Source organism: Octodon degus, unplaced genomic scaffold (genome assembly GCF_000260255.1).
Source record: "Octodon degus isolate 3935 unplaced genomic scaffold, OctDeg1.0 scaffold00123, whole genome shotgun sequence".
NCBI classification, from domain to species: domain Eukaryota; kingdom Metazoa; phylum Chordata; class Mammalia; order Rodentia; family Octodontidae; genus Octodon; species Octodon degus.
This window is the reverse complement of record NW_004524699.1, coordinates 5,734,913-5,761,748: the sequence shown is the minus strand read 5'-3', so window position 1 is coordinate 5,761,748 and position 26,836 is coordinate 5,734,913. Positions and strand designations below refer to the sequence as shown.

General features: G+C 58.2%; 1 protein-coding gene across 1 annotated transcript in view; it reads left to right on the top strand.

Annotated features, from left to right (window-relative positions):
- Ncs1 (neuronal calcium sensor 1) overlaps nt 1–26,836 on the top strand; it is a 33,539-nt gene that overhangs the window by 2,548 nt on the left and 4,155 nt on the right. The window contains exons 2-7 of the mRNA XM_004640451.2: nt 12,318–12,342; nt 19,733–19,871; nt 20,422–20,500; nt 21,069–21,157; nt 21,447–21,524; nt 23,147–23,264. Of these exons, the coding sequence (XP_004640508.1) occupies nt 12,318–12,342; nt 19,733–19,871; nt 20,422–20,500; nt 21,069–21,157; nt 21,447–21,524; nt 23,147–23,245 (509 nt within the window). The 3' untranslated portion in view covers nt 23,246–23,264. The remainder of the gene's footprint in view (nt 1–12,317; nt 12,343–19,732; nt 19,872–20,421; nt 20,501–21,068; nt 21,158–21,446; nt 21,525–23,146; nt 23,265–26,836) is intronic.

Below are 26,836 nucleotides of genomic sequence, written 5' to 3'. Positions count from 1 at the left end.
ATCCTCAGTGGGAGTCACTGTGAAGAAGCTGGGGGGTGTGGGTGCATATGGGGGGCTCCAGCTGTGTGGTCCTGCCTGGATACATCTGGATTCAGCCTTACCAGAACCCTTGTCTTTGAGCTGAATACCCCGAGCAGACTTTTGTTTCATTTCACCTTTGTGGATAAGATTAAAACATTAGAGTAGCCGGGGAGATGGCTCAGTAGAATAAGCGCTTGCCTGGCAAGCACAAAGGCCTGAGTTCAATCCCTGGTTCCGGCAAAAACAAGCAAACATGAGAGCCTAGCACTTTGCGCTCCTTACCCTGCCCTGCAGCTCCTGTCCCCGAGTGGCTGCTGGGCAGAGGCAGAGCAGATGGAGGAGGAGGAAAAATCCCGTCCTGCCTCTAAGCCGCTCCACCCCGGACTCACTGTCAGGTTTCTTTGAGGCCTGTCTCACTCCATCTCTTGCGGCTTAGAGGTGAGGCTGCTGCCTTCCTGTGTACCTAGGCTGAGCGGCAGGCCAGCCGCCGTCCCAGGAGCCTGTTTCCCCATCTGAAAAATAGGTGTGCTGGGCTGGGGGGTGTGGGCACCTGTGGGCTGATGTGCAGTGGGCAGTGGTCAGCCAGTGGTCAGCCGGCGGTTAGCGCTGTAACATTGTTTCCTTGTGGTGGTTTTGGGGCTGACCTTTGTGCCTGTCTGGGTGGGGTCTGTGAAGAGTTCCTAAAGCTCACCAGGTAGCCCATGAGGCAGAGGCCTGGCTTGGCCTGGCTCTTTCTGCCAGGTGCCAGGCAGTCCCCAGGGGTGGTCACTTCCTCCTTGTCATTCTCAGTGAGCCCTGGCTCTGTGTTGACCTTGCTGCTGACCTTGAGTCTCTTCTGCTGCCGCCCAGATGCCCGGGATGGAGCCTGGCTCGCAGCAGCCATGTGGGGAGCAGCCGAGACCCAGTGCCTAGGGGTGCTGGGTGTCACCAGGAGGTTCCTGGGCCTCAGTTCAGAGTTGTCCTAAGACCGGCTTGGGACCTTCCTACAGGATAGAGGCTTGTTTGATCGGTGAGCTCGCTGGGCTCTATGGCCCAGCAGGCAAGAGCTGCCTGGGAGCCAGAAGAACCAAGGGAGGGAGAGATTCAGGGGCCGGGAAATCTGGCTGGGCTCTATGACCTCAGGCAAGCTGCTCAATGTCTCTGCGGACCCAGGTACTCAGGGGCCCACAGGCAGCAGGTCCCTGGGAGGAATAGGGCTGGGGGGCCATTCTGAGGTTTCCGCCCTGTGCTACCTGTTCTCTAGAAGCCTGGCTACATGGGAGGCCTTGGAGTTCTCCGGGATTCAGAGCAGCTCGGGCTCTTTTATGTGCCCCCCCCCCCTGCAGTGTTGGGAATGGAACCCAAGGCTTCATATAGGCTGGGCGAGCATGCTAACACTGAGCTACATCCCAGCCCTCTAGTTTTTTTTATTTTGAGACAGGGTCTCACTAAATTGCCTAAGCTAAACTGGAACTTTTGATCCTCCTGCCTCAGCCTTCCAGAGTGCTGAGATTACACGCGTTGGCCACCACAGCCAATATCAGATGGGTCTGGTCTGGTGCCTGCATCCAAGGGGGCCTCCCAGCTGCTCCTGGTAGCCATCTGCCCCACCAGAGGGACCCCTCCCTGCCGACCACAGAGCCCAGCTCCTTGCCACAGCCTGTCCCTGCTCCCTGCCACCCAGCTTCTGACATCCTGCTGGGTCAGGTGCCAGCCTTCCCCCTCCTTGGGGCAAACACACTGCTAAGTGAGGCCCAGGGCTGGGCGGCAGCCAGGCCGTCTCACCCGCAGGGGGCCCAGAAAGGAATTTGGATGCATCCCAAGTGGGCGGCTGCTCTGCAAGGAGGTGACTGGTCCCATCGACTTCGGTTTGGAAAGATCATTCCTGGCAAGGGCTCAAGAAGCCATGAGGGGCAGTGGTGGAGCCCACAGGTAATCACAGGAGTGGACCCTGGGATGACAGGCAGGACAGGCAGGTTCCAGATGTACTGGGAGGAAGACTCAGAGGGCAGGTTTCAGTATCTCCTAAGCTTGGGATTATCTATTGTTTATTTTCAAGCTTTCAAAAATCTAATGAGAATATTTGTCCTTGTCATTAACCATTCTTCTAAAACTTTTTTTTTTTTTTTTTTTTTTTTTGTAAAGTAGTGCATCACAGGAATGTAACTGTTTTGTTTCCATTTTTTTGAGACAGGGTCTCACCATGTAGCCCAGGCTGGCCTTGGACTCACAGTGACCCTCCTGCTTTAGCCTCCTGAGGGCTGGCCACCATACACAGCTAAATAGATAACATATTTTACTGAATCCCTGGTCGTTGGACAGCCAGGTTTCGTCCTCCCCCTCCGCAGTGCAGTGACAGACATCTCTGCATGGAATCGTCATGGGTATTTCTCCTTTTTTTTTTTTTTGCGGAACGAGGGATTGAACTCAGGCCCTTGCACTTGCCACGGAAGCACCCATTCCACTGAGCCATCTCTCCGGTCCCGATAGTTCTCCTTAAAGATAAGAGACCAAACAGGTTGAGGGATTAAAAGCTGAGGACTTTTCAAAAGGCTTTTTGACTCGGAATTGTCAATTGCTGTCCAGAAGGATGCTCTGATTTACATTTTTGGACAGAGTAGAAGAGAGGGCCGCTGGGCTGTGTTTGCGCCGACCCTGGGCATTCTTGTTTTTCTTCACTGTTGCCAGCATTATGGAAGAGAGGTGGAAGTTCATGGTCGAAAGTTCATTTCTTTGATTACCGCTAAATAGAACCCTATTAAAAAATGCCCCCCACAGACTGAGGGATGGGAATGTGAGGCCCACAGGGGGACATGTCCTCAAGGGCATGTGGCTGGCAGTTGTGGGAACCGGACCGCGGTGCCCTGTGGGCGCCGACAGCTGTGCTGGGGGTTCCTGCGGGTTCTGGATGGGGCGCCCTGCACTGCTCACGGCCAGAGTCTGACACTTGGCCTTCATCTGCCAGCAATGGGTGGAGAAGAGGTTGGTGTCAGTGCAGAGGCTGCCCGGTCAGTGTCGCCTGGGATGGGGACAGTTTGCACAGCCCGGGAGTGTTGCCCACGAGACAGGCTGGACAGCAGCTCGTTCCCAGTGTGGGCACAGGGACTGGCACCAAATAGGTGCTCACCAAATGCTTTCCCAGGAAGGTGGCCACGTCAGGGGACAGAAGTCCTTGGCGACTCTGCTGGCCTTGCTGGGAGCCATGGACATGGATGACCTCTGCCTTGCTCCTTGGGGTTGTGGCTTAGCCCTCTATGTCTGCTCCCGGCTGGACTTCTGACTTCCTTCCTTCCTTCCTTCCTTCCTTCCTTCCTTCCTTCCTTCTTTCGAGATGGGGTCTTTCTGTGTAGTTCAGTCTGGCAGTCTGGCCTTGAACTCACTGTGGAGCTCAGGCTGGCCTCTTACTTCCGGCGAACCTCTTGCCTCAGCCTGTGAAGTGCTGGGAGTGTGCCACCATGCCCAGGTGGCCTCTCATCTGTGTGCGGGTGGGCAGTGGCCTCCCAGGGATCATCTCAGAATGATGGTGTCTGTCCCAGGGACTATGGAGTCACCAGTCATCTCTGGTACTACACATGTCTCCTCTGACCCAGGCCCCTGCCCTGTGTTCACTGCATCTGTCACTAGGGTCCCCAAGTGTCGCTCTTTTACATATGAGGCCCAGGAGGCTGGGAACTGGCTCCTGGCCACACAGCTGGGGCGAGTGGTACTGCCTGCCCAGCCACCCCCAGAGCCTGCACCCTGAACCCCACCACTTGGCGGCTGCGGGGAGGCTCCCTGGAGGTGTGAGCGATCATGGTTGTTGCGGGCAGGGTGGGTGCCGGGATCACGTGTGCACGCTGCCAGCGTGAGTGACGGGGTCATGGCGCATGTCAGGAGTGGGTGAGCCAGTGCGCAGGCACATGTGTTTGTGGAGGTTGTGAGTGTAGCGGTGTCTGGGGGCAGGGCAACGGCAGGAGACAGCCAGGCCGCAACTGGATCAGAGGGCGTGGAGCTTGGCTGCTGACTCTGGGACGGGTGCTTTGGCTGCCACTTTTTTGTCCCCTCCTGCCATGGCCCTGGTGGGCTGTGGGAGCCTGGCTGCCCACGGGCATGGGGTCCATACCATCGGGAGTAACGATGCATTGACGAGCACAGTAATCAAGTTTTTGACACTGGAAGTACCGAATATAGTTGTTAGTGGCTAGGGTACCCCACTCCCGTGCTCAGGTTATAGACAGGGAAAAAGAAACATCGGCATTTCCAGCCCTGGGCCAAGTCTCCCAGCCAGCCAGTGGCCATCCTGTGCCTTGGGTCTGCCCACCATACGCCTTCCTGCTGTGGTCTCTGTGACTCTTTAGAGTTGTCTGGGTAGGGTAGTGAGCTCCCCATCGCTGGAGACATCCAAGGTGTTGCTGAAGCTTCAGACACGTCCGGTCCCTGGGCTGGGTGTGTGGTAGGTCGGTGGGTAGGATCCGAACAGCTGGGAACACAGGGCTCTGCTGCTTCCAGATGTTTTGTCTCCTAGGAGGATTTGGGGGCAACTTCTGCCTTGGTTCCTTAGGAAAGAGGCCGCAGGGGAAAGTTTGGGAGGTGGGTGAGGCAGCCAGGACCTGAGGAAGTCTCAATCTCTTGGGCTCAGGGTTTCAGACCATGGTCAGGCGTGGTGGGAGGGGTGGTGGGAGGGCGTGGGGGAGCAGAGCTGCTCAGGCCATGGCCGACCAGCCAGACGCAAAGAGCAAGGGGAGGAGGGGGTGGTGGGGGTGGTGGTGGTGGTGGAGAGAGCTGCTTCCACTAAGGGACTCACGACGGACTACACCCCGTGATGAGGCCACGCCCATCGACCCGCCTCTCCCACCAGGCCCCGCCCCCATCAGCAAGCCTGCTTAAAGCCCCACTATGCACCCAGAAGCCCTGAGGCCATAAGCCTTGCAGAACCTAAGAAGGCGTTGGCAGGGAGTCCCTGACTGGAGCCTCCTGGGTGAGCTCTGAGCTCCAACAGCGCCCCATTTCAGTGTTGGCTCTGGCCGTGCAGCTGGGCCCGGAGATGGATTCCCCTGGGCAGGTCAGGCTGCCACCTTGTCCAGCACCAGCACTGGCACTTTCCAGGCGGCCTGGGTAGCATCTGTTGGACAGGAAGAGACTGAGACTGTGAGGCTGCAAGGACGCAGGGACAAGAGGACCCCGGTGGCCGTGCTCAGCCCCCCGCTACGGCGTGGAGGAATGCAGCTTTGAGGAATGTTTAACCAGGCAGAAATAGCTCGCTGCTCTTTATGTCAGGCGGTGGCTCCAGAGCGCCTGCGCGGAGGGGGGGGGGCTCGTGCTCTGCCTCTGTCGTGGCCACTCTGCTCCAGCCTTTGGGGACAGGAAGTGGCCTCGTTTCTCTCTTTCTCAGCCCAGAAGCTGCTGAAGGGACCAGAAAGAGCTTGGGATTTGGAGCCAGACGCCTCTGTGGCTGCTCCTGGCTGGAACCTCTGCTTTCTCTTTGCAGCTGAGGGAGGGCGGGCGGTGGGATGCCTAGCCAGCCCCTGCAAGCCTGGGTTCAAATACAGCTCCTCTGCTTCTTCAGGCCAGGACCTTGGCTGTTTCTTTACCCACCAGGTCCCCCTTACTCCCTCTGTGAAAGGGGCAGATGATGGCTGGGATCAGGGAGAACGTTGGCAAAAGGTCCTCACACATCCCAAGTTTAGAATTGGTCCTTTGCTTCTGGCGGCTTCATAATCGACTGGGTAAACAGTCTTGGGGGCTGGATGCCAGGGTGGGTGACCTCTGAACTGGGCCTCTGGCAGCGCAGAGGCAGCTTTACCTCCAGCCCTTGCATGTGCCTCCCCCCTCCCTGACCCTGAGTGGGCCCTCCTCTTTGCCTTCACAGTTGGGCATGAGTGCCTTCGGCTGGGGCTGGCTCTCTTCTGGTTCCCGGGCTCCAGCTGACTTGCTGGAATGAATGAAAATAAACACCAAACTGAGGAGCTGGTGAATGGGTAGTTTCTTCTGGGCCTTTGTTTTCTGGCCCTCGGGGGTCGGAGCTGGGGCCGTGGGCCTGCGTGGGGCCCTAATGGATACCCAGGCCCTCTCCCATCCCGGGCCAGGAGAGGGCGGGGTCCTAGCCCCAGCTGGCGGCCACCCCCCCCCCCTTCCCCCCCCCCCCCCCTTCCCCGTGCCTGCTCTGTAGGAGCCTGAGTGCGGTTGGCTCCAGGCAGCCATCCGGGCTATTTTCGGCTCCGCGGGGGAAAGCCAACATTTCCTCTGTTCCCAAACCCAGGGTTCCTGTTCCTCAGCATCCCTGAATGTGACTTTCTCTGGGGCTCTGCAGGGTACCCCACACACACACCCCAGCCACTCAAGCGACTGGGCCGAGGCCCTCGTTGGGCCCAGCTGTGCAGTATTTCGTTAACACCAAGAGCAGCCAGCCATTCTGGCCTGGTCCCTGCATGCTCAGCGCCCAAGCCTGGGCGTCCCCTAGGAGGGCTCAGGGCACAAAAGGAGAAGGCCCTGGCGCTAGAACGCTGTGCTGGGGGCTGGGGACCTGGGTCCCACACCCCCTAATCAGCTGCTGCAGGATCCCAAAGCTGGGACCCCAGCCCATGGCTGTTGGGGTTCTGGCACCCCTGGAATTCATAGTTCCCTGGAGTGCTCCTGGACACCTGAAGGTACAGTGGCCAGGATTCCCTAAGGACTTGGCTGTTGTGTAGCTGAAATTGCAGTTTAAAGGCCACCTTGCGTTCTTGTTTGCCAACCTTGGTAGCTGCGCTTTGGGAGGATTGGGAGCTAAGAAATCAGGAAGAGGCTAAGGCAGGAGGGTTTTTGGGAAAGCGGGATGTATCAGACAGAAAGAATGGCATCTTCTAGGTGTGCAGGCACCAAGGCAGGGCCATTCTGAGGACAGGGACATGGTGGTGGCTCCTGCAGGTCAGGAGGTGGTGGCTGGCACATGCCTGTAATCCCAGGTTTTAGGAGGCTGAGGCAGGAGGATTGTAACTTCAAGGCCAGGCTGGGCAGTTGAGAACTGTATCAAAATAAAATTTTAAAAAAGGCCAGAGTAGCACAGCACACACTTCCATGTGTGATGTCTTGGGTCAGTCCCTGACACGTTAGTTAATACAAAGAAGATGGGGCTAGGATTGGGATTTTAAGGCCCAGAGCACCCCACTCCCCCCATGCACCCAGAGGGCCTAGCTCCTTCCAGGACCGCAGGCGGAAAGCTTCCTGTCTCAGCCTCTCCCACTGCCACCTGCATCTCCCCTCCGGAGGCAGCGAGCCCCCCTGACGTGCTCTCTTTGCACCACCCTCATCACCAGCATGGGCATCATGGCTTCTGATGTCCAGGGCTGCCCAGTGCCTGGCTGTGAGTGTCCATGTGCCCTCTGCAGCGCTATGGCAGGGGAGGAAGCCAGCTGCCCTGGTGGCCTCAGCCTGGGGCTCTTCTTGAGGGATGGGTGACACCCTGCACTTCTGAGATCCTGGTGACTCCTGGGCAGAGGGGCCAGTGCAGGGCAGACCATACACAGCCGCGGTGACTGCAGCTCTGTCCGTCAGTGGCAGTTGGATGGCCTGAGGCCGGAGGTGGGGGCTGGAAGGCACACAGGGGGCATGGTGGGCCCTGCAGAGCCCTGGGTGTTGCACTCAGGGAGGATCTCCTCCCCCAGTCAGCCGGGCTCCTTTGTGGGTGCCCCCAGGAGCCACTGCCCACCTAGTGCAGCCCCCTGGCCAGTTGAGATCTGCTGTGAGCCACCTCCCGTCACACATGGGGAAACTGAGGCCAGACAGGAGACTAGAGTGCAGGCCCCTGGATCCCAGGTCCCATGGATGTCCTAAGGGAGACTGACACTGTGTTCCTCATGGGCAGTGCCCCCACTTGGATTGGCTGGGGGCTACAAGGTATGTGGGTTCCCTTTCCCTGGAGAAGCTCTGCTGTTGGCACCCCAGGAATGGAGAATGAAGAGTCCTCTCCCCCAAGAAGTGTGGCCCTGCTGACCTTTGACCCCAAGCCTAGTATGTAGGGGTGGGGCACAAGTGACCACATAGGGCTGTTGACACCTGCTTGGGAGGGATACAGGTAGGGCCCAGATGAGGCACGGGAGGGAGCTGGATTGAGGGGAGCAGGATATCCACCCAGGGGCACTGTGCAGGGCAGGGTCTGGGCATGAGGTGTGTCTGCTTCGAGCTACCTGGCTGGAGGGAGGACGCAGTGGTCAGTGCCATCTGGAGGGACGGGACTGTCTGAGTTAGAGGAGTCACTTGGAGTGCTAACACACCTGTAATCCCAGCACTCAGGAGGCTGAGGCAGGAGGATCACTGAATTGGAGGCCAGTCTGGTTTACATAGCAAGAACCTGTCTCAGAAAAAAATAAAATAAAATCAGAGGGGTCACTGGTGGCCAGGCCCCTGCTTTCTCCCCTGGGCCAATGGCTGGACTGCCCAGGAGGGGCGGCTGCTGGGATCTCTTCCCGTGCTCCTGCCCCACCAGGGTGGGGAGCCGCCAACCCGGACCCCTTCTGGCGCTGTTGCTGAGCTTCGGCAGGGATTCACTTTAAGGAAGTGAAAACCAGGCCCTGCCTTCATCCAGGGCTCCTGGGAGGCTCTGGAGCGGGCTCCTGGCAGGCAGGAGGTGGGGGCTGGGGGGCTGGGAGGGTGGGGGAGGGGCCTGGGCTCTGGGGCACCTGCGCCTGCGGCTTGGGGGCGGGGCCTGGGTCAGAGCCTCTGCCCCTGCAGCCCCTGCTGGGGGAATACTCAGCCCTGCTCTGTCCTGTGTCTTCCCGATTTGAGCTGCCAAATTCTCTGTCCACTTCTCACGAGCCCAGCAAAGTGCGGACTGCGATGGCACAGGGGACAGGCCTGTAATCCTTGCTCCTTTGAGAGGCTGAGGCAGGTGGATGGCAAGTTCAAGGCTAGCCTAGGCACTTTAGCAAGATCCTGTCTCAAAATTAAAAGGGGTCGGGGATGTAGCTCAGCTGCACAAGCGCAACATCCTGAGTTTGACTTCCAGTTAAAAAAAAAAAAAAAAAAAAAAAAAAAAAGCCTGGAGATACATCAGTGGCAGAGCGCTTGCCTAGCGTGCATGAGGCACTGCAAAAAGAAAAAACCTAGGTGCCATGGTGCCCAGCTGCCACTCCAGCACTCGGAAGGCGGAAGCAGGTGGATCGCAAGCTCCTGCCCAGCCTGGGCAGTTTACTCATCCCATCTCCAAATAAAAATTACAAAAGGGCTGGAAATGGAGCTCAGTGCCAAGCCCAGGTTCAGTCAGTACCGGAAAGCAAGGGCCTCCAGGACCGCTGTACCCTGATTTAGAGATGATGGCTGGGAGTGTCAGAGCCGTTAAGTAACTTGTCCAGAGGAACCCAGTCTGTAAGCCCCCACAGCAGCCTGGGACACGCGCGGAACCCCCAGGTCTGCCCACTTTGGTCTAGGTCTGCAGCTGTATGTGTGTGTGTGTGCACGCGTGTGCTTGTGCCAGCGAATGAGTCCGTGTGAAATTCCTCCGATGGCCAAGGCTGGACCGGCAGGCTTTGTTCTCTGGGCTGGGGGTTGGGGGAGCGTCCACCATGAATCAGGGCTGTGCAGTTGGACAGCCCCAGGCTCAGATATGGGGCCATTTATCCAGCCCCCATCCCCGGACCAGACACGGCAGGGAGCCTGGGGACCCTACGAATCCCACTCCTATTCCCCTTGGTCACCCCTACTGGTCAGTAGGGTGCGTGTGGCTGGGGTCACCCACTACCAAGCAGGGGGGCAGGACCAGCCAAGGAGTACGGTGCTGTGCTGGGCCCAGTGTCAGCAGGGAACTCCTGATGCAGATGTGGGGGGCTGCGGAGGCTGGGGGGCTGCTCTGCCTCCTTGGGCCCTGAGCCCTGTGCCCGGGAGGTGGAGGCAGGGCCTGCAGGCTGGGTGAATTTCACGCTTGGCTGCTGCTGGGGCAGTGGGGGATGGGAGTGTACTGTCTCGGTCAGGTCACCCCTGTACCTGGGCAGAGCAGGGGGGAGGCTGCAGTGATGTTGGCCCTGGGGGAGGGCAGGCCCCTGGCAGACTACTCAGCCCCAGCGCTTCTGGCCACACAGGTTGTGTTGGGCCAAAGAGGGCCAGCATCTCTGCCCTTCCATGCCACCGGAAGCCACAGCGCCCTGTGCACCCCATCTGGAGTCCAGAGAAGTGCCCTGTTGTCCTTTTCTCGCCCCACACCCTGAGTTTTGTTTGGTGGCCTCAGCTTTTTGCTCTTTCTGAAACGTTCATCCAACCTGACCCGGCCTTGCATGATGCTGGCTTCCCGAGGTGCCCATCTGGCCAGCTGGGAGCCTGTCTCTCCCCTTGTGCTGGGTCTCTGTGTGCCTCCTGCTAATCTGACTCTGGGCAGGAGTGCTTGCCCAGGGATGAGATGACCCTCCTTGCAGTGCTGTGGCGTTGCCATGTCTTGTGACTGCACAGGCTGGTGGGGCCAAGGTCAGTCACCTTTTCTCTTAATAGTTGCATGCTTGGGGCCGGGGAGATGGCTCAGTAGGATAAGCGCTTGACTGGCAAACGCAAAGATCTGAGTTCAATCCCCGGTTCCGCCAAAAGAAAAAAAAAAAGTTGCATGTTTGTTTTGGTTTTATTTTTTATTTTTACAAGTGTATTTATTTATTTGGTACACAGTCTCGCTAAGCAGCTTGAACTCATTGTGATCCTCCTGTCTCACCCTCCCCAGCGCTGGGATTACAGGCATGCACCACCATGCCCAGTTTCAATGACCCGCATAGTGAGGGGCCAGCAGAGCTTGTGGTACCAGGGATCAAACCCATGTCCTTGTGCTTGCCAAGCAGGTGCTTAGACCACTGAGCTATCTCCCTGGCCCTGGTTTTATTTTTTGAGACGGGGTCTCACTGTGTGGTTCAGGCTGTTCTTGAGCTCATCGCGTAGCCTGGCCTCGAGCTTGTGGTGACTCTCCTGTCTTGACCTCCTGAGTGCTGGGGTGACCAGTGTGAGCTGCCGCACCCGGTTTATCCTTTTGTCTCTTAGAGCGTGCTGCACTGCTCCCGGGATGGGCATTATTCCTCTCACTGAGGCCGGCTCAGGCAAATCCATGAGGATAAAGTGGGCAGGAGCTTGGGGAGGCTGGGTTTGGGGCCCCCCAAGAGAACCCGAGCAGGGGCTGGGCCTCGGGTTCCTTCCAGGGACAGTGGGGACCTGCCTGCCTGTGGGGCTCCTGTGCAGTTGCTGAGTAGTGAATGCATTGTCCTCCCCACAGGCCCATTCTACAGATGAGGAAACCGAGGTGCAGAGAGGGAAGTGGTTTTTCTGAGGACTCACAGCTGCTAAGCACAGGCTGGGTCTGAGCCAGGTGGCCTAGGGCAGCCCCAGAGCCGAGGGCCCTAAGCTCCTGTCTGTGCTGTCATTATCAGCAGTGTACTATGACTGGTTTTGAGACAGGGTCCTGCTGTGTCTCCCAGGATGCCTTGACCTCACTGTGTAGCTCAGGCTGGCTACCCCAGCCTGGTGGCTCGTCCACCACCCAGGTCCCTCCATGCTGCCTTGGGATTTGGACTCTGGTCCTGCGGGCACTGGATGTCCCAAGCTATGACAAGTTTTGCAGTGTGGCCCCCCATGTGTGTGTCCACACCCACTACTGGGACCCCTCTGCTTCCCACCATGCCCCCAGAACAGATTCCAGCTTGCCTGGTACCTGGCCGCCCCCATCCTGGGGACCCAGAAGCTTCTAATTCTGTTGTGATTGAATTCTGGGGACAGGTCTATATGGCAGGTACTGTTCTTCCCACCTTACAGACAGGAAAACTGAGGCACAGGGAAGCGCTCCCTCTAGGTTGCACAAAGGGGAGATGGGCGATGGTGGCCATGGAGGTGGTTTGAGAGGGAGCCATCATCTGGTTGGCCCGATTCGATGCTTGGTGGCTGGAAGAGGCTGTTTGGATGCCGCTCCAGTGCGGGCTGTTCGGTCCAGGTTTTGGGTCTCTGCTGTCACAAAGGCCTGGAGTGCAGGGTGAGGGCGGGGGCCGTGGGGCAGAGAGTGGTGCCCATGCAGCCTGGAACCCACTCATAGGTGGTGGCAGCTGAGTGCCAGGGACCCAGCACCACCACGGACCCTCCTGTCTCAGGGGCAGAGAGGACAGAGAATGTCTCGTGCTAGGAAAGTGAACCCCGAGGGACCAGGGTGCTGCAGGGACAGCGGGAAGACTCGGCCAGTGCTGTCTCATGCCAGGGTGTCTGGCACAGAGCTTGTGTCTGGGACTGTTCACCAGGGCACATGGTCCCATTTGCCCACGGCTGGGTGGGCAAGCCTTGGGGTGAGAGGGCAGGGGGGACACTGGGGTCATCTCTCAAACTAAAGACCACTCTTGTTTTTTCTCTTGCAGTTACCGAGAAGGAGGTGCAGCAGTGGTAAGTAGCTGCCTTCTCCATGTGGGGGCTGGGGGGGCTCCGTGCTGGCCGTGGGGTGGGCTGGCCGGGTGCCTGTGATAGGGACCCTCATCTCGGTGCCCTCAGCCTCTGCTTCAGTGGAGCTAGTTGGGGGCTGGGGATGCTTCCTCTTGTGACCTTGAAAAATCTGCCTCAGTTGCTTCTTTTGTAAAATGATCGCTTATACTGGATCAAGGCTGACAGGAAGGTTTTCTCTGGATGCCAGCTCTGATCATTGGCAGTGGCTGCCTGGCCGCTGTGTTAGGAAGGATTCTGAGGTTAGATGGATGAGCTCTGTGATGGATTAATGATGCCTGCTTCTGGCAGGGTCAGATGGGGTAGCTTGTGTGTCACTGTGACTTGGGCAGTAGGGGAGACCTGGCCTCCTCTTCCAAGAAGCCTTCCTAGATTTCTACCCAGGTGTTTTCTCCTCCCCACGCATTGAGCAGCCATGGGGGTCTTTGCCCGGCTTCTGTGAGGCCCCACCCTAGACAACGGGTGAAGTCTTCACCCTCACGTCTGTTATGTGGTTCCTAGACCCTGCTCAGCCCATCCCTGCTGGCCCGTCTGGCCACACTGCCTGGTCTCTCTTCCCCTTCCCCCTCACATCTCCATCTCCAACCCTTTTTGTATTTCTTATTTTGAAACAGGGTCTCGCTAAGTCAATAAGTTGCCTGGGTTGGGCTGGAACTTGTGATCCTCCTACCTCAGCCTCCCAGTGTTGGGATTACAGGCGTGCACAGGACAGCCTAATTCCCTGTGTCCTTTTACCTTTGCCCTCCATCCAGCCTTAACTGTTGTCCCTTGAACTGAACTCTTCAATATCTTCTGTATCTGCTTTTGTCCCTCCTGGGACCTCCCACCTGAGGGGGGCGCTCTTAATCTCCTGACAACCTGGGACGCTCTGGTCCCTCTCTGCCTCTCCCCAGCTGCCCTTGATGCCTCTGACACAGGATCAGGTTGATTCCCGAGAGCCATCCTGGGTGGACATGGCTTCTTCCTGCCATGTGCCGGGTGAGGAAACTGGCTCAGAGGTGGCCTGCAGTCTGTGGCTGGGAGGTGATCTGAGGTGGGGAGAGCCCAGAGCTGGGCTCTTCCCTCAGCGTGGATATTGCAGTGACAGATGAAGGGTGGAATGGAGGCTTTTGGAGCCATGAGCAGGCCCAGCATCCCCCAGGAGGCCTGGACACAGCAGGGCAGTGGTCAGTGTAACCGGGACGGTGTTAAGCAACAGACATGAGCTGGGTATGGGGCTGCAGACTATAATCCCAGTGCTTCAGGGACTGAGGCCGGAGGATTAGCAAGGGTTCAAGGACAGCCTGAGCTCCACAAAACAAAACAGGGCCGGGGGGATAGCTTGGCGCATGAGCACCTGCCTGGCAAGTGCAAGGACCTGGGTTCAATTCACAGTACCTCTTGCTGTGCTGGCCCTGTCCTGGGTGTGCACTCTCTGAGACCCGGTGTGGTGGCACATGCCTGTGATCCCAGCACTGGGGAGGCTGAGGAAGCAGGAGGATCACTACCAGTCTGAGCTGTGTAGTGGACCCTGTGCCAAATAAATAAAACAGATCAGACGCATGGAGCTGTCCCATCATCACGGTGGCCCCACTATGTATGTGTGTATGTATGTATGTATGTATGTATGTATGTATGTATTATGCCAGGGATTGAACTCGGGACTTTGGGCTTGCCAGGCAGGCACTTATGCCACTGAGCTATCTCCCCCAATGTCCTGCAATTTAAAGCCAGAGTTTAATTTGGCTTATGGTTCTGAGGCATTTGGTGGGTGGCCACTGCCTCCAAGGCAGAAAAGCATGGTGGGAAGGGCTTGCTTGACAGGAAAGGTGCTCGAGTCATGGTGACCAAGAAGCAGGGAGGAGGGGAGGAAGCAGGAAGGAGGGGAGGAAGCAGGGAGGAGGGGAGGAAGCAGGGAGGAGAGTGCTCCCTTCCAGGTGCGTCCCAGTGGCCACTGCACCTGGTCCTGCTGCCTAACGGAACTGGTGACTGTGGCGTCCCCAGGCTCCAGCTGCCTTCCCAGCCCCACCTCTGACCGCTGGAGCCTTCTGGGGGGAATTCTAGATTTATGCCATCACACAACCCACACCCCCACGGGGTTAGACAGTGGCCTCCTCGCCCTCCATGTCCCCTCCGTGCCCCTGGTAGACATGAGGAATGGATCACAGATCATGACGCAGGGTCTGTCTCCCCCAGCATTCTGGGCAGCTGCAGCCACACCGAGCAAGCCGGTACCTGGGACTGCAGCACAGGCCTTCGGGACTAGCAGCTGGGTCTCAGGCCACTGTCCCCTTTGCCCCTTGCTCATGAGATAATCCGTGATGTCAGCTTCTCCCCTGGGAAAGTTGAGATCTTGGGGCCCAGCCCACAAGCAGCCAACACATGGGGTAGGAGAGGGAAAGAGGGACCTGTGGGCCATGTAGGGGTCCTGTGTGGGTCTCTGAGGGGATTCAGCTGGTGGCCTCCTGCTTAGAGACCCTTTGCAGCTTCCAGGGGCTGGGTGGTGGGATTGTAGATTATGCGTCCTTGTTATCATCTCGTATTTTCTTTCTTCAATAATAAGCAAACATCCCAGCAGAATAAGACAGGCGGTGGGTGGCAGCAGAAGGGATCCTGGAGGCATCTTGTCAGGACCAGCTGGCCCATCCCACGCAAGAAGGGCGGTGAGGCCACCTCCTGTCATGTCCCCTAGCCCCCATGGGCAGCACTGTGCTGGTCCCTAGCGCCGTGTTCTGCGGCCAGTCCCGGGGTGGCCCCATTTTACAGATGGAGAAACAGAGGCTTGGAGAGGAGAGATGCTTGCCCAGCCACACAACTCTGTGTGGCATTCGGTCTGCCTTGGGCTCCTTCCACCTCCGTGCCTGGGCTCTTGGGGCTGGGAACTCACAGAGCCGAAGCTCCGTGGGGGCGCAGGAGGGGAGTTGGAGAAGAGATGGCAGGGACTGCCGTGCCCCCACCCTGCCACCGGCGCCAGGCAGCCCTGGGCACTACTCTGTTGTCCCCTTGGCTTGCTGTTCCCACCTCTGGTGCTGGCAGCGCAGCAGGAAGAACGCAGCTGCTGCCGCGTTGTCCTTGATGGAGACGAGAGGGAGACAGGGAGATGCGGGCCTGCTCTCCTGCCCCACCCTGTGCCACCTCAGGGCAGTGAGCGCCAAGGTCCTGGCAGGCTGGGGCTTGCGGGGCATGGAGCAAGGCGGTGCTGGGGCTGGTGTGGGGCCTGGGAGAACCACAGGCCGTGTAGGACTGGGACCCTGTGTGCACGCACACCTGCATTCATTCATTCTGTCCTTGCTGAGCACCCGCTGTGTGCTGGGCCAGTGCTGGCTGCTGGGGCATCAGGGACCAAGCTACGGCAGCCAGCCTTGGTGCGTTTACAAAGTGACAGATCTCTCTCCCCCTGGCCCTCACAGTGGAGAGTGCAGATGCCAGCCCAGGGCCGCTGTCCCTCCCTAGGGGTCTCTGCCACCCTCGGCCCTGGCCACTGCCTTCCACTGTGCACTTGAAGCATTGGTCTGAGGTTCCTGTCTGTGCAGGGCACTCCTGCTTATCAGGCCTGCAGGGCCTGGCGACTCGGGGGCTGGGCCCCAGATGGAAACCTGAACCCTGATCTGGGCACTCGGTGGTTCCAGGCTGCCCCTTGAGTCCTTTCTGCCCTTCTCCTGGGTCTGGCCTGAGACAGCGGGGTGCAGAAGGAGCAGAAGGTGCTAGAAGCAGCTGGCCCTGGCCCTGCTCCCGCACTTCTGGCTATGTGACTGTGACGTTGGCTGAGAATTGCTGTGTTGTGGCCCAGCTGGACCATCCCAGCCTTGATGGCCCAGGCGGTGTCTCAGGTCCTAGTCAGTCTCAGCACCGTGTGAGAGGTGCCACCTGTCCAGGGACAGGGTACAGAGAGCATCCCTTGGTCTGTGTGACCCAGCTGGGAGACAGAGTGATGTCACATGAGTGAGAATGAAGGGAAAGAGCAGGCAGAGCAGAAGACATGGTCCCAAGGAGGCCCGAGCCGGCAGGGGCCTCAGTTTCCACCTCTGTAAGGCAGGCGTCAGGGTCCTCGCCACCCAGGTCTGGGGACACTGCTAGCCACCACATAATTCACAGATGTCCTGGAGCTAGAAGACAGTCTGTCCCCAGATGTCACATGTGCAGGCAGGCAAACCATGGGCACTGTGGGGCAGGGCTTATGCAGGGTCCTGCCCCTGTGTGACAGGTTAGGGCCATGTGTGGCACTGGGCAGGGGCAGCATGATCCACACAGGCAGAGGGAGGTGTCAGGCGGGCTGGGACCTGCCCTAGGCGGGCTGGGAGGGAGTCACGTCTCCAGGCTGAGGTTCCCTGGCACCATCTGTGTCGTGAGGTGCCAGTTCCCTGGGTGCCCACCCACTATGGGAGGGGTGTGGTTGTCGTGGGGTGGGCCCCCTGCCACCCTGGGTGTGTGGCCACACCTCTGAATTACATGGAGGCATGGTGTCTGCAGGAGTTAGAGATCTGGGGGCAGCTGGCATCCGGGGTAGCCGGGGAGGTACAGAACGCCCCCTCCCTCTGCTCCAGCCCGCAGGTGCCCCCTCCCGCTCCACGATGAACAATGGGTTACATAATGTTTGGGTACGAGGCTTTCCTGTGATGCGTGGGGGTGGCGCAGCCTGGCTTGTGGGAGAGGGGGGTGGGAGGCTAGAGCCTTGGATCTGAGCTGTGTTCCTGCTGCTGACTTGCTGTGTGACCTTGGGCCGTACTTGCTCCCTCTCTGGGCCTGCAGGGGCCCATTGGGAAACACAGGTGCTTGTCTCAGTGTGCCCAGGAGCTCTGGGGCTCAGGGCAGGGTGTGCAGGCCCAGGAGGAAGCTGGCCACCTGTCCCTTTGCCCTCGCTGCCCTGCCCCGTGGCTTGTGTGAGTGCATTTTCTGGCCACACAGTATGCAGGCCATGTGTGGGATGCCCTGACACAGGACCATCTAGGAGCTCAGATTCCAGGGCGGGCACAGCCTGCTGGCACCTGTGATAGTCTCCGCTGGGCGCAGAGGACACCACGAGGGTCCAGATTGAGGGCCTGGCTCCCCAAAGGTAGCAGCTGCTGAGAGGGCACGGTGAGGGGAGTTCATTCAGGTTGGCTGCCTGGGTGACAGGGTGGTTACAATAGGGGGCAGAAATCAAGCTCAAACTTCCGATGCCACAGGACCGGAGGCTGGGGAATTCCTAGATGGGAAATTACCAAGGGGAGCTGGCGTGGCGGTGCATGCCTGTCATCCCAGCACCCTGGGAGGCTGAGGCAGGAAGACTGCAAGTTCCAGCCCAGCTTGGGCAATTTATGGAGACCCTGTCTCAAAATAAAATTAAAGGGCAGAGGATATACTTGGGTACCACAAAAGGAAAGAGAGAGAGAAAACATGGGGGGTCACCAGCTCCACAGGGGGGAGAGAGAGAGAGAGAGAGAGAGAGAGAGAGAGAGAGAGATCCCCGGGAGGGGGGTCAACAGCTCCACAGGCTGCTCACTGAGGCAGGACTAGGGCCTTCTGTTCGGGAGATAAGGAACTTCATCGGTCACTGCCTGAGTGAGCAGGAATGGCTGGGCAGGCTCAGGCTGGCGGTGGGGCTGCCCACGGGGGCTGCCCAATGGGGAGAGGCCACTGGGAGTCTGAGGACTTGGGGTGGGCCTGGGGGAGGGGCTCCTCGGGCCCTGCTAGGGTGGTGGGGCCTACAGTGTGGCCTGTGCAGCAGCCCCCAAGGCTGCCCACACCACCAGGTTGGCGAGCTGCTCAGCGGCTGGGTCTGCCTTCCTGGGAGCCACCTCAGAGCGGGCTTTAGGGCCCAGGTGATGCTGCCAAGACCATTTATCTTCACTGGTTTAATAGCCTCTTAGGATCCCTAGAGTAAGGTAAACCACAGTGGCAGAGAGGTCAGAAGGGCCGCAAGAGCCAGACAAGGCGGTGGCGCACTCCCTGATCCTAGCACCGGGGAGCCTGAGGCAGGAGGATCGCTGAGAATTCAAGACCAGCCTGGGCTATGCAGCAAGACCCAGCCTCAGAAAAGAAGGGCTGTAGGAACACAGAGAGAGCGGGGTCTGGTGGCGCACGTCTGTCATCCCAGCACTTGGGAGGCTGAGGCAGGAAAATCATTTCGAGTTGGAGGATAGCCTGGGCTACAAAATGAATTCAGGGCAAGCCTGAACTACATAGTGAGACCCTGTCTCAAAAAGACCAAACAAAAAAGGGAATGCAGAAGGGTAGCCCACTCTCCTGGCTTCCTGGCACTGGGCACGTCCCCACTCCCTGCCCTTTCCATCCTGGCAGGGTGCCCTGGTGTCATGGAACAGACCTTAGTTATCCCTCAAACCCTACCGATGGCTCAGCAAGGGAAGCGGAGGAGGCGGCTTCGAGGGGAGGAGCTGTGTGGGCCGGTCCCTTCCTCCTGCTGAGGGCGGAGGGGTGTGGAGCCACGCTGCTGGGTGTTCCTGTCCCTGGCTGTGTCCTGCTCTGTGCCCTCTGTGTGGGAGCTGGAGTAGCCCCACAGACCCTGAGTTGAGCTGGAAACGTTATGTGGGGGTGGAGCTGGGGCCCGGTGGAGGTGACGCTGGAGCCGCTGTGGGCTCGGCCCTTGTGGAAGGGCTTGTCCTGGGAGGAGTGTGTCCCCCCAAGAGAGAGGGGTTTGCAAGGCCACACTCAGGAGCCAGTTTGTAAATTGCTTTCAACTAAAACATATTTAGGTTCATAGTGCTAAAGGCATTAAAGTCGGGGTGGGGCGGTGCTGCGGCTCAAGGCAGGACCGGTTTTGTTTTTGTCTGGCCCTGGGGTGTCCACGCACCATCTCCCCAATTCCTATAAGATGCCCATGATAGCCATGACTTTTCCTGGATGCGGAAATGGGGGTTCGGTAAGGTGAAGCTATTTGCCTCGGGCTTCCGGCTAAGGAACGGCAGAGTTAGACGCGATGTGGACACCAGGCGGCTGAGGCTGTGTGCTGAGCACAGGGGTGGGACGGGGCGGGTCCAGGCATAGGGGTACTGGAGCTGGCTAGAGGGGTAGAGACGGCTCAGCTCAGCCGGCTCTGGAGCCCTGGGGTGCAGGGAGGGCAGGTTAGGAAGCTCTAGGGTTACTTTTTAGCCCGGGAGTGGAGCGCAGGTGGCACTCTGCGTGGAGTATCTGCGGACCTCTGCCAACTCCCCTGTCATATCCTGGAGGCACAGAGAGGTGGTGTCACTTGTCCCAGGTCACACAGGGATGGGCGCTGGCCTATGGTGGCTTAAGTGTGTGTGTGTGACACTCTCTGGGGTCACTGTGAGCCGCGATTGGCCGATCTCCTGGGCCCTACACAGGTGCTCCCTGCAGTGTGTGACACGGGTCCTTTCACCCTGTCCCCGCCCCTGTCCAGGTACAAGGGCTTTATCAAGGACTGCCCCAGTGGCCAGCTGGACGCTGCTGGCTTCCAGAAGATCTACAAGCAGTTCTTCCCGTTCGGAGACCCCACCAAGTTTGCTACGTTCGTCTTCAATGTCTTCGATGAGAACAAGGTGAGCTGAGCTGGGCACCATGGACCGGGGTGGTGAGCTCCCCTTGCTGCGGCGGCTCCGCCCTGCTGCGGCTTCAAGAGCAACGTGACCGCGCACGCGCACGCGCATGCGCATAGACACGAGGCACAGCTGCGCGCTCCCGGCAGGCTGGGACGTTCCACCTGTGGGCACAGGTGAAGACGAAGTCTCTGAATTGCCCAGGCTGGGTTTAAACTTGCATTCCTCCTGCTTCAGCCTCCCAGAGTGCTGGGATGGCAGGCCTGGCTCCCGGAGCCAGCTGGCGCAGGCACTTTTCTTTGCCTCATTTTGAGGATGAGGCAGCTGAGGCTCAGAGAGCGGGCATTCCCCAGGTGCAGGCCCCACTGTCGGCCTCCCCAGGAGCCCAGGCTGGGGCCACCTCCCTGCCTTCCCCTTTCAAAGTCCCCTCATCTGTCGCTCTGCCTGTTGGTCCCAAGTGCCCTGCACATGCTGCCACCTGTCACGTCCCTGCAAAGTCTGTCCCGACTGCGGGGCCCGGTGCTGACCGGCTCGGTCCCCTCTGCCTCCTCAGGATGGGCGCATCGAGTTCTCCGAGTTCATCCAGGCACTCTCGGTGACCTCCCGGGGAACCCTGGATGAGAAGCTACGGTGTAAGTGCTGTTGCTGTCTTTGGGGCCCAAGTGGGCAGTGGCGGGTGGTCTAAGGACGGACGGAGGCAGCCCTGGGCCCTTGCAAGGGAGTGGGGCACCAGGTGGCTCTGAGGGACTCGCAGAGGCCGGGGGACCAGAAGCAGGGGGAAAGGCGGGGAGGTGCGAAGGCGGGCAGGGTGGGGTGGCCTCAGAGGCCCAGCTCCATGCCTTACCTGCCTTTTCAGTGGCCTCTATTGTGACTGCTGACTTCCGTCGGTCATTCAACAAACGGAAGGAGTGTGACTTCACGCTTGGCATAGGCAGGGAGTCAGGGATCACCTGGGCTGAGGGTCCTGCTTTTAGGGCTGCCAGTCAGAGTCCCCACATACCCCCTGAGGCCAGGCCCCAGGTGCCAGCTTGATGCCCCCACACAATGCACCGCCTGTTTTCTTGACTGTAACTGTAGCTCTAGTCCTGATGGTGGAGGATGTGCAGGTCCGTCGCTAGGTGTTGAGGGGCAGACAGGAGGGGCCTCTGGAGCCTCCACTGCCCTGGCCGGGGTCGCTCAGCCCCAGATGCCTGATTACAGGGGCCTTCAAGCTCTATGACTTGGACAACGACGGCTACATCACTAGGAACGAGATGCTGGATATCGTGGATGCTATCTACCAGATGGTGGTGAGGAGCCTGTGGGGGAGGGAAGGGATCGTTGGAGCTGGGCCAGCGTGGAATGGGGGGTTGGTTTCGGGGCTGGGGCCAGAGCTGGCCAGGTCAGGGGCAGGTGGGGTGCTCTGGGCACTGCTGGGGTGGGGAAGACAGTAGGGTATGGCAGGGACAACATACAGGGCAGTGATGGAGTTTGAGAGGGAGAGGCCGGGAGGGACAGGGAGGGAGAGGTGGGCCCCAGCTGGACCAGGCCAGGCCTGCCCGTGAGTCCTGAGCCCAGAGTGCCGCACTGTCCTGGCAGGGCAACACCGTGGAGCTGCCCGAGGAGGAGAACACACCTGCGAAGAGGGTGGACCGGATCTTTGCCATGATGGACAAGGTAGCTGGGTCTTGTGGGGAGGGAGCCCGTGGGGGCAGGGTGCAGGGACTCTGGCCTAGCCGCACCACTGGCCCCCTAGGGCACTGGCTAGTGTCACAGCTACCAGCTGGCAGCCACTTCCACCTAGTGTGCAGACTCTTAGGTTTACCCACGTCCTTGGCCTTTCTTTCCTTTTTTTGTTTTTGAGAGTAGCCCAGGCTGGCCTTGAACTTTCGGTGATCTTCCTGCCTCTGCCTCCTGAGTGCTGGGATTATAGGAGTGCGCCACCATACCGGGCCTATTTATGTGCTTTCCTTTGCTGAGGACCTCTTTGGCATTTTAGAGAAATCTAGGGACTTCTCAGAATAAAAGCTATCACTGCAGAAGATAAAATCCATGCAAGCAGCTCACTTTGGAATGAAGCTGTCGAAGTATGTTCTATAATCTGTGTGACACGGAAGTGCCCGGGCTTCATGATCTACATATTAAACAGTGAAATGTGGAGTGGCTCAGGGCCAGGCGCAGCGTGGTGGTGAGCGCTGGCCACTGCGGAAGGGTACCTGGGATGTGACGGTCCTGTCCTTCAGAAGCTGGGGTGTCAGCAGCATGCCTGATGTGTTAGAAGGCTGCAGAGTCACAGGTCCTGGCTGGCAGGGGTGGGACTGTCACCCAGAGTCACAGGGAAGGGACAGCTGCATAGCAACTAAAGCTTAGGGAAGAGAAAGGCTGGATTTTTCCCAGGGATGTTCACAGGCCTGCTGAATTCTATCCACAGACCCCAGGTTAGGAAGCCGACCAACCATCTCTGTCTGTCTGCCAGTTCATCTCCCCACATGACCATGCTGGGGATCAAGCCCAGGGCCTTGCGCACACAGCTCACTCCCTACCCCCAAGCTGAATCCCAAGTCCGAACATAAACAAGCAAATGAAAACAGTAAACAAGAATAATGCTGCTAAATGTTAGTCGGCACTTAGAAATCATAGTGGCCAGGCAGCCCGAGCTGGGTGCCTTCAGTGATGGAGTAGGAACTCTGTGGCGGAAGGCTTCTTGTGCCTTCTGGCGGGGTACAGGTGCGAGCCAGGGAGCCCGAGCCCAAGGCCAGCACTTGCTTAATTAAAACCAGGGAGACTAGCGGCCTGGAGGGGGCAGCCGGAGCCCGTCTCCCGGTGATAATCAGGCCGCCGCGGTGGATTCCAGATTGCTTCTTGCCAAGGCGATGATGGGTTTCTAAAATAACACCCTAAATCCCCAACTCTGGAGCCCCGCTTGCTGGGGTGGACATCTGGCTCCCCAGTTCCCAGTGGAGTCCCGGGTAGGGCTGGCTTATATGCCCTCCCGAAGTAACCTCAGAGAAATGCAACTGCCCCCGACCCTTGGGGCACCACAGTTTGCAGGATGCAAAGCAGTGATAGTGTCCAGAGCTCTGGGCTCCCGGCTTGCTGAGGTGGCGAGCCCCACACTCCAGTCTGGCCTCTTCTGGTCTGGGGTCCAGGTCACAGCCCCAGAGAGGGCCTGTGCTGTCGTGTTTGGGCAGTGAGTGCGGTGGCTGCGTGACTCCCCGGCCTCCGCCTTCCTCGCCGCCGATGTGGGGCGTCCTGCTTAGACCCAGGCGCCTGCTTTAGCCGCCTCTCTCTGCCCACAGAATGCGGACGGGAAGCTGACACTGCAGGAGTTCCAGGAAGGGTCCAAGGCAGATCCCTCCATTGTGCAGGCGCTGTCCCTCTACGATGGGCTGGTATAGTCCTGGGTCCAGAGCTGGGGTGAGTCGGGGACCTGGTCACAGGGCTCGCAGGGAGGGCAGCGAAGTGCCTGGTGTCCGGGGGCCTGGCTGGTGGGGAGACCCCAGGGGCTACAGGCCAGTTAGCGACTCTGTCTTTTATCATGTTCTGTGATTCAGCTCTTGGGTTTGCTTGCAAATGAGTCTTCCTGGGTCGCAGGCACCTTCAGCCTGTAGGAGGGCCGCAGGGCCAAGTGGCTCTTCCCCTCAGTGGGCAGAAGACCTGTCTCCTGGTTCCTGTGTCACCCGTGTGACTGTGTGAAGGGTGGCAGGGTAGCACGACCCCTGCGGAGGCTGCTGCGGGAGTAAAGGTCATTTCCTCTTCCGGGCCATGTCCTCCAGGTTGGCCAGGGGCGCTGGTGGGAATGAACCCCAGGGCCTTCCTTGCTGTAAACATCTCTGTGGGTGAGTGGCTGTGTCCCTGCCGCAGGTGATGGAGACCATGAGGAAGCGGCTCTGAGCAGGGTTTTAAGTTAACCAGATGGTTCTCCTTGTTTACTTGCGGGCCTGTCCCAGGCCTAGGCCCCTTGTCGTGACACCCTTGTAGGGGACTCAGTAAGTGAACCTCTGTGAGTCACTGGTCGGCCTGAGGCCTGTGGGGTGCCTTCGAAGCCCTGGTGAGGCCCCAAAGGACGAGATAAGGCCACAGCTGAGGACACCTGGCTCCCACCCAATTAACTAAAAGGAGACCTCGGCGCTCCTACAATAAATGCCAACCTGGAGATAAGATGGTCTCCTGATTAGTGTACTTTACTACCTGCAGAAGTCTCTGTGGCCTCTCAGAGTCTTCAGTATTCCCCTCCTTTGTCGAAAACAAAACAAAACAAAAATATGGCTAAGGGCTGGAGAAAATCTTTGTCTCAGTCCCCAGAGAATCTCGAACTCTGTTAGAGGGCTTTAACCTCCTGGAGCCTAAAATCGCATCCCTTGACTCATTTACTGAAGCCTTTGTCGTACACTGGTATGGGAGATCGCGGGCCTGATCCGCCCACAATAGCTACGTTCTGCATCAGCCCAGCGTGCCGCGGGCAGCTACGGGCAGCATTCCTGGGACGCAGGGTGCGCGCCTGTTCAGCTGGGGTGGGGGGAGGCTAGCAGGGTTTGCCAAGTGTCAGTGCCATTTTGTATTAAGCGACAGAGGTCCACCTGCCCCGGGGCTGTTGTGGGCTGGCGGGTGTGTAGTGACGGGTCGCTGGTGTGTAATAGGCCAGGTGAACATGAGCGCTTTGTCCTGTGTACGTCGTCCATTCTATCTGTTCTTAGAAGTGCTGTGGTCACTGTCCGTGGCTGACGCAAAGCAGCAGCTTAGTGGCCCCTGAGCCCAGGTCCCTCCTGAGGGTGCATTTTTGCTGTCAGAATGTGACCAACCACGTGACTCATGCAGGAAGGCTCTGGATTTAGCACTGAAGGCCCGGAGTCCTGGGAAACCTTCCCACCCAGGCTGACTGGGAAGATCAGTAGCTGTTGGGCAGGGCTGCAGTCTCACGCGAGGGCCCGGCTGGTGGGGCTGGTCTGCTGGGAGCTCACTCGGGTAGTGTGGCAGCCAAGGTCCTGCTCCACAGGGACGGTCTGTGGTCTGTGCAGTTACCCCAGAGCGGAGCTGGGGAGATGGCTCAGTGGAATAAGCGCTTCCCTGGCAAACGCAAGGGCCTGAGTTCAATCCCTGGTTCCGAAAAAAAAAAAAAAACTTAAAATCTTTGGGCTGGTGAGATGGCTCAGTGGTCTAAAGCACCTACTCAGAACAAGCTTAGCAAAGCACAGGGACCGCGGTTCAATCCCCCAGCACCACACGCCAGCCAGCCCCGCCCTCTGCTGGGCTGAGCTGGCCATACACACACACACACAAATAAATAAAATTTAAATTTAAAAAAAAAAAAAACAAAAAACAGAGTTACCCCAGAGCTTGGCTGCTCCTGGGGTAAGCTTTCCTAGGGCAGGAGAGAGAGAACCCAAGGTAAAGCCACAGTCTTTTGCTGTTGTTTTTAATCTTACTTATTTATTTGGCACAGGGTCTCACTATGCAGCCTGGGCTCATAGTTATCTTCCTATCTCAGCCTCCCCAGTGCTGGGATTACAGGCATGTGCTGCCATGTCCAGTTTCGGTGACTGGCACAATATGTGGTACTGGGGATCGAACCCAGGTCCTTGAGCTTGCCAGGCAGGTGCTTAGACCACTCAGCTATCTCCCTAGACTTTTTTTTTCCCCCCATTTTGAGATAAGGTCTTGCTATGTAGCTCAGGATGGCTTTGAGCTCATTTCGTAGCCCAGGCAAGGCTTGAACTTGCAGCGACCCTCCTGTCTCAGCCTCCTGAGTGCTGGGATTACAGGTAGGCATTACCACCCTTGGCATCAGTCAAAGCTTCTTGCACTGAAAAGGATGGAGACCTCTCAAAGTGTCACAAGAAAAGTAGCCAGCTGGGTGTGATGGTGCACACCTATAATCCAAAACTCAGGAGGCTCACAGGTTCGAGGCCAGCCTAGGCAATTTAGCAAGACTGTCTCCAGATAAAAGCTGTAAAAAGGCTGTGGGTGGAACTCAGTGGTAGAGCTCTGGCCCAGCCATGCAAGGCCCTGGGTTCTGTGCCCACTACTTCAGTTGTAAAGTCACAGAGGTCACTGAGAGAGATTAGTGACACACCCCTACTTCCCAGGAATGTGGGGTACCCAGAAGGCCACTCTTTCTGAGATGACATAGGGTGTCCCTGTTCTGGGCAGCTGCCTTGTTCCTGCCCTTTCTCTTGAGCCTTTGTTTCCTCCCTTCTGCCTGGACCATGGCGGCCTCGCACCTCTCCTCCTTGGAGGACTTCCTGTTTCCTTCCAGGAGTAATACCCTGTGCCTCTTCCTGGTTTATCACTTCTGATTCCTAAAAGAGGAACATGATTGGCCCAGATAATATCCTCAGATCACCTGCCACCAATCAGGAGTTCAGCTCCCTGGGCTCAGATGCTGACTGTGGTCTGATGAGCGAGGAGGAGGGTCACGTGATTGCAATGTGACTGCGGGGGGGTTATGGGAGGAGCTGTGGATGATGGGACTGTACCCCATGCTTTTTAAAAGGCTAATTTACTGAGGTGAAACTGATGTAACACAAAAGTGACTATTTAAAGTAGACAGTGGGGTTGGTGAGATGGCTCAGTGGTCTAAAGCACCTACTTAGAACAAACTTAGCAGAGCACAGGGACCGCAGTTCAATCCTCCAGCACCACATGCCAGCCAGCCCCGCCCCCTGATGGGCTGAGCTGGCCACACACACACACACACATAAATAAATAAAATATTTAAAAAAAAAATAAAGTAGACAGTGGCATTGAGGGCATGCACAATGCCACAGAAGTGCCACCATAGAAGGGCCACTTTTTATTTTTTTAAAATTTTTTTTATTTATTATTTGAGAGAGAGAGAGAGAGAGAGAGAGAGAGAGAGAGAGAGAGAGAGAGAGAGAGGGGTGTGTGTGTGGCCAGCTCAGCCCACCAGGGGGCTGGGCCGGCTGGCATGTGGTGCTGGGGGATTGAACCGCGGTCCCTGATGCCTTGCCAAGCTTGTTCTAAGTAGG